Genomic DNA, 6,827 nt, shown 5'->3' with positions numbered 1-6,827 from the left:
TTTTTTTTTTTTTTTTTTTTTTTTTAATGTGCTTTGCAGCCTACGGAGTGTTTTCTAAGTCAACCTGAAGAAAAACAAGAGACCACTGTAAAGGCAAAGAGGAGAAAGAAGGTATGAATGTCCTAGAGTGTGTTTGGGGACTGGGCAGTGGGTGTATGTACTACAAGATTCATAATTGAGACAACCCCATAATGATGAGAAGTAATATGGTCATAATGTTGCATCTTCTTTTAGAGGAGAATAGAAATTCCTAATTTTTAGACCTCACTCAAAATACCTATTCCCAACCTAAACTTTGGCATTGTGTCTACACTCCACTCAAGGGTTGTACATGCCTGCACCCCACTTGCAAGGGTTGGCACACCAGGAAAGTGTGACTGTGTCAGAGGAAGGTGAAATTTCAGTTGCTGTAGAATCTGACCCCATTCCAGCTGCTGTTACGTCCTTTGAGCCAAAAGCTGCCCTTGTTCGTTCTTCTCTTCATAACATAAGTATATAAATAGATACTCTGTATTGTCCCTCTGGCCATGCTCCATCCTCACCCACGACATCCAACACATTCTGCAGCCTAAATGGTGATTATATGGCACCAGGCAAGTTAATTGTCTTTTAGGACAGACTGTAAATAGTTGGCTCCCTCACAAGGCTGAGAGGTGGCCTTTTTATGTTATGTCAGGCCTCTTAATCATCTAGAGAATGGGAAGAGGGAAGAGTGGGATTTTGTTTTAAATGCAGCTCTGGCAGAAGTGACCATGGTACTTACTGCACTGCTGCTGGAGCAAGGGCATCCCATGGCAGAAGCTGGTGAACTGACTGAACAAAGAGACCCCATTCTCAGGCAAACAACAGGCACTTAGTTACACCTTTGGTTTCAGTGGGGCCAGGCCACTAAGTTGACATAGACAGCCAGTCAAAAAATCCCATTAGGAAACATTTATTAGGTTGATCTATGGGTTCCAAACAAAATACTCTCTCCAAAAATAAGGAAGAAGCTTTTAAGCATCTGGAATGAATTGGAAGAAAAATAATAGAACGATCTGCATAAGGAACATTTCCCCACAGCTCTTCTTGAAGAAAGAGAGTTTGCTTGGGTGTCCTTGCTCTTGCTCTTACAGAATTTCTCATTAGTATCAGGCTTCTCACTTCCAGAGGGTCGTAAGTTTCCTGAAGGAGCCAAGTGGCCCAATGAATGATGTAATGGTCCTGTGGAACAGCATCTTACACTGAATTACCAAGTAAAATGAGCCTGATAGTTCTATCTTACTGCCTGCAAGAGGTTCACAAATGTGGGTCACTTAAGAGGCAGGTTGTGGGACAGGGGATGGAGAAAAGCTTTTGTGGTTGACAGGAGGAACAACAAAGAGGTTTGGTTGTGGGCCTCCCGCAGAGGCTGTCTGTGCTGCAGATGGCCTCTGGTCATTCTTTGGGAAGACCGTTGTTGCATGGCAGAAAAATACAACAGTGATAAAGGAAGGTGAATCTTGGGAAGGAATGCTACAGATTCAAGCACTGCAGAAACCTGCTGAACAGCCAGACATCCTCTGGAAAGTCTTCCAGGGACTGCAGGGGGCTTTGCACCAGGACAAAGGTAGACTGAGAGGAAGGCATAAGCACTTCATTTGTCCCACCATCAAAGGTTCACTTGACGTCTTGCAAACACACAGGTGGCTTTTAGCAGAGGTGAAAGCAGTGGCCAAAGTGGCAGATGGCTGGAAGAGGCAGCTGCTTATTTTGCTTTTGCTGCTTCAGCTGCCCCCATATGGACCTTCCCTGTTCAGCCTTCTGCCCCTTATGCTGCCGTTATGGGAGCATTTGGAGTGTATTGGGAAAGAAGGAGAGACAGAGTGGTAGGGAATGGAAAAGAGGAGTGAGTGCGTGCTGAGAATGGAATGAGGGAAAGAGGGATCACAGAAGGTCTATGTTTAACTATGTTAAAGTTCCTGCCATAGCTCTCTTCAAAACGTCCATTGATCTTTGTTGCCCCAGACCTTAGCCTGCCAAACTGAAGGTACCCACCATCCGTCCAAAGCTGCCACAAATTTTTCCAGGTCCAGCACATCTCTGTGAAGTCTCACTTTGCCTCGCAAATACATACCCTATTGCTCCATCCTAACCACACTCTTCTGCTCCTTTTCACTTCTGGGCTTATGCTGCCACATGTCCTTGTGATGGCAAGTTCAGTTTTGCTTACACAGCTGAGAAACCTTAAGCTGGCCTTTCAAAAATTAATCACATCTCAGCGAGAACAAGAGAGGCTTCACATTCTTGTCATTCTCTCCAGGCTTCCTCTGTCCTTGAAACTTTGCTGTTCTCTTACATGCTGACTGATCATTCAGATAACAGGAACCTTGGGCTATTCTACCCCCATGATCCATTTAACTATGGGAGAAGATACAGCAACACTTTCACTTCAGTGATAATTCAAGACCTGTTATTTGCTAACATTCCTAAGGTGTAAAACACAATCATTATGAACTCATATCCAGGTTCTACAAATTATTAGCTTGATTTAAAAATTATACAATTTGGAATAACAAAGAAGCTGATGAACTCTTTCTGCTTGGCTTCTGGTTTTTTTGTTAGCTTTTAAATCGTTTTCATCAGCCTGGCATGGTATTCTGTGAATAAAGCTAATAATTCCTTCCAAAACAGATAGATAGTTACTGTGTTTTAATCAAAATATGACCAAATCTTATATAGTCACCTGATTCCTGTTGAATCCACTTTAAGAATAATAAACTAAATAAATTATTAAAAAAATAATTCAAACTGATACTTAAATGTAGTAATAGCAAAACTCAAAAAAACAGCTTTCAATTATATTTTTGTTATACTGACATTTCAGGTCAGTTCACAAGACTTTTTGTGTACTGGTCCCAGACCATCTCATCAAAGTATCTCAAGTATCTGAAGTCTCCATTCCCACTAAAGACAAAGGGAATCTTTTCCCATTATAAGGTGTTTTTCCACTTAAGCTGTAATTAAACAAATACAACTGTATCAAGTTATGGAGGAACATTTATTTATGATGTTGTTAGCTAGCCAAAGAGCAGCAGAAAATATAAAAATACCATACTTAACCCATTTTACTTGTCTTTTTAGAAGAAAATTTCTGATATTCTGCAAAAAACTGCTTCAAAACCTGGTGTCCCTGCAGATCTACAAAATCTGCTCAGTCAACATTTTGGTGAAAACCGTTCAGTGATTGAAATAGAGGAATTAAAGCTCTCAGGTAACTTATCCTGTATTTAATATATAAATAATGGGTTTTTCATTATGCTGTTGAGTTCTTTTTGTGCAGAAGAAAAGTGATTTTTGGGACAGGTCTTGAGTTGTACTTTTTAATGGAAATATTTTCTTACACTATATATTAATTTGCTGTTTAAGTTGAGATGTCAGTTTCTTTGGGATCAGTGTGAGGTTTCTTGGAGTTACAGAAATGAAACATTGTTTAAATGTGTCCTTTTATTGTAAAGTATTAATTTCTGGAGCTCACTTTCTAGTAGAAATTATATGATTCCTAATAGTAGCTTCCAAGATGCTTAGAGAGTGGAACTGTATTTTGTTTCTGAGATTATCTGGGTCAATCCAGATACATAATAGGAGTGCTGACAGGGGTAAACCAAGAAATAATGCGACATCATTCTGACATGGTTATGAGATGTTTAACACAATGGTTTTTCAAGGAATGGCATGAATTGAGATGGTAATTTTGGTCCACATTGGAAGTGACCAAGTTTTAACCATTATAAGGACCCTCTTTGTCCCCTGTATTCTGCCTCCAGTTAGAAACCAGTGATAGAAAAGGCAAAAAGCAGGACAGAGCAGGATTAGCTTTTGTCTGTTGGAGGTTGCATTAGAGATGATGGCAACACTGAACTTCTCTGCCTCTTACTCTGCAGATAGAGACACTGTCCAGTATTTTTTGGTAGTGCTTATGAGGAGCAAACAGCCTGCTAACTAACCTGCATTCACCTTTTGTACTTCTTGAACTGTTAGACACCTTTGCCAAATATAGAAGCTGTCTAGACCAGCAGTATTTTTTCTCTTTTAATGCATAAGCCTGTCTTTCTAGATAAATATGCTCTTCCTTATCACCCATTTTTCTAGGCTGACCCTCCTTTATTTCTGTGGGGCAGGTTCAGCTTTCTTGTTGAATTAAGAAAACCTGGAGAAGTCCCATACAGATTGCTTTGAAAAGCTTGTGTTAAGTACTTTTGGTCCTATAAGGTTTTTAGAAAATAATAAATTGCTTTGATTTCTTTCTTATTAGAAGAGCCCTTTGGGCTAGTGAAGTGACCCATTTCCATATGGATTGGATCTTGGGTTGGATGGAGATATTTTTTCTTAATTTTTATGCTGGGCCTTGGAAGCTTAGAGTGCCAAGGAGTTTATGAACTTGTACGGTTGTCAAGTCGTTCACGTCAAAGCACTAAGCAAATAACAAGCAACTATTTTGGAGTTGTGTGTTCCTGTTAACTGACAAACTGCAGAAGGCCAGGTTTGTAGTCAGCATGGACTCTTGCTGCAGTCTGGAGCTATGTGTTTCTTTCCCCATTTCTGAAACTTTCATTTAAAATTGTTGTACGTACTCCAGTGTTGCTGGACTGTTGGTGAGAAGTCAGGGACTGAAGCTTTGTCCTTCAAAACCGTCTCTTGAATTGTTCAGTCATTAATGAGACAATGTATTAAGAAAGGCAGCCCCTGTCTTTCCCCACCAGCATCAAGTGCATCTTTTAAAAATGATTTTTAAAGTAAATCAGCTGCTGATCCCTCAGTTGTACACATTCATTTCCTTTGGAACTCAAGTCCCAGTAAATGTCAATCTCTGGATTTAATAGGGATCAATGCAAAATAAAAGTTTTTAGCAAGACAACACCCATTAAATGAAAGCTATAATAATGGAGAGTAGCTGTCCTCAAGAAAGTGCACAGACCGGACTTCAACCAGGCATTAGCTACAAACCACATTTGTCACACTCTCTGTTCCAGTGAAAACCACGGATTGATGCTGTCAGCATCTGCACAATGCACCGTCCATGTGAACATGAATAACATCTTTAAGAAACCTTTCTAATTCAGTTAAAATATGTCAACAAACATAGACAGACACTGTCCTGATGTGCTGTGCTTCATGATGACAAATATATAGGTCCTTAAAGACAGAATTGTTAATATTCTGCAGGAGCATGTTGTTCCATCAGGCAAAGAACCCTTTACATCAGTAGCAAGTTTTCAGACCATCAAATTTTAATCACCTTCTTAAGAACTTAGGCTGTCTATATAAACAGAAAGGACCTTCCAAAGAACCTGTTATGATCTTGTCTTTCTTCATTGCCATTATATGAAGCTTGAAGTTAAAAGGGCATGTCTGCCACAGAGTGCTTTTAAAAGACTTACTAGTTAACGTAGCGACCAGGGAAGAGAAGGTCAGTAGGAAATGAAGGAAGACAAAGGCATTAAATTCAGTGTAGGTGTTGCCATTAGGGTCAATATAGTTAGGTAGATTACCACGATGTGAAAGGCCAGAAAGTGGAACAAACTTACTGACAGGTAGATTATTGGTAGATTCTTGCATTTACACAGTATGAATTGTCTGGGGGACGTACAAGCGTATTTCGTTGTAGGTGCGTTGGAGGAACAGTCCAGCACTGTAAGCCTTTTGGCTAAGACTTTTGATTCTTTGTGGCAAAGACATATAAAAAAATATTTTCAGGTATGTGATCACACCTGTGCAGCCCTGTATTCATGGTTTCATAGTGGGAGAAAAGAAAGGAATTGCAGTTGAGTTGAGAGATTTTACCTTCATGGATTTAGCCAAGATGAAATTTCAACAAGAAGTGTACATTAATTTTTGTTTCAGAAATGGTAATTTATTGATGATGGATTTTACACAGTTGGGTTTTAATCAATATAACTAGTGGTTATGCTGCAAACATATATTCTCCCTTTGCTGTTAAAATGCATCAACAAAAATATTTTTCCTTTATGTTTTCAGATTCCTGTTTTTTGCCATCCAATGATCTCACACACAGTTTTTCTTCATACCTGAAGGAAAGTGAGTTAAAATGTTGATCTGGGTGAGACAAAAGTATATGAAAAATATTGTTAAGGCAATATTATGGCATTTTTTACCTGTAGCTCCAAATATTGTTTATTATGAAATATTAATCACTTTAAGTGGTTTTCCATATTTTTTTATAACAAGTCTTGTTTTTCTGTCTCTTTTTTTACTCTATCTTTTTTTTTTTTTTTGTATCAAAATGTTCTGGGGTTTCTTTTCATTGCTAGGGATTATTTGTCAGTAATTTATTGTGGCTTCTTAAGTAGGTGTATGTATTGTCTGACAGTAAAAATCCTGCAGCTGTCTGCTGACATGAACCAAGAGAATTTTTATTCTCTTTTATAGTTATATAGAACTTCTTGTCTGGTAAATGTTTCTTTTCAGTTGGTTTTCTCTAATACAAATTGCCATATGTGGCAAATGAAGGCACGTTTGCCTGTCACCTTACAAACTATTGATTATTAAGCTTATCTAATTTGTTCAGTTATGTGATGTTTCTGTATTTTATTTATTTTGGGCATTTCTTTCTCCGGTTTCTCAGCCATGACTAAATGTAGAAGTGTTGCCAAAGATCCAGACCTCATAGGAGTCAGCATGTGTGTTCTTGCTGCTGGCTACCGTTCATCATGTACTCCAGTAATTTAAAATTGTGGCATGTAGTACTTTCTCTGTGTGTTCAAGGGCTTTTTCATTGCAGTCTGTCCTAAGTGGGCAAAACTCCGTAGAAACCACAAGGAGAAGAAGTCAGTGGTGATGCTGGTTAT

The 6,827-nt window shown here is 38.9% G+C and overlaps 1 protein-coding gene across 1 annotated transcript in view; it reads left to right on the top strand.

Moving 5' to 3' along the window:
• The window catches only part of CMSS1 (cms1 ribosomal small subunit homolog (yeast)), a 207,734-nt gene that overhangs the window by 191,313 nt on the left and 9,594 nt on the right, over nucleotides 1–6,827 (top strand). The window contains exons 4-7 of the mRNA XM_017830826.1: nucleotides 40–111; nucleotides 3,103–3,232; nucleotides 5,998–6,057; nucleotides 6,761–6,827. Coding sequence (XP_017686315.1) covers nucleotides 40–111; nucleotides 3,103–3,232; nucleotides 5,998–6,057; nucleotides 6,761–6,827 — 329 coding nt within the window. The remainder of the gene's footprint in view (nucleotides 1–39; nucleotides 112–3,102; nucleotides 3,233–5,997; nucleotides 6,058–6,760) is intronic.

Source organism: Lepidothrix coronata, unplaced genomic scaffold (genome assembly GCF_001604755.1).
Source record: "Lepidothrix coronata isolate B3197 unplaced genomic scaffold, Lepidothrix_coronata-1.0 Scaffold184, whole genome shotgun sequence".
NCBI lineage: Eukaryota > Metazoa > Chordata > Aves > Passeriformes > Pipridae > Lepidothrix > Lepidothrix coronata.
This window is presented reverse-complemented; position numbering and strand designations above follow the sequence as displayed.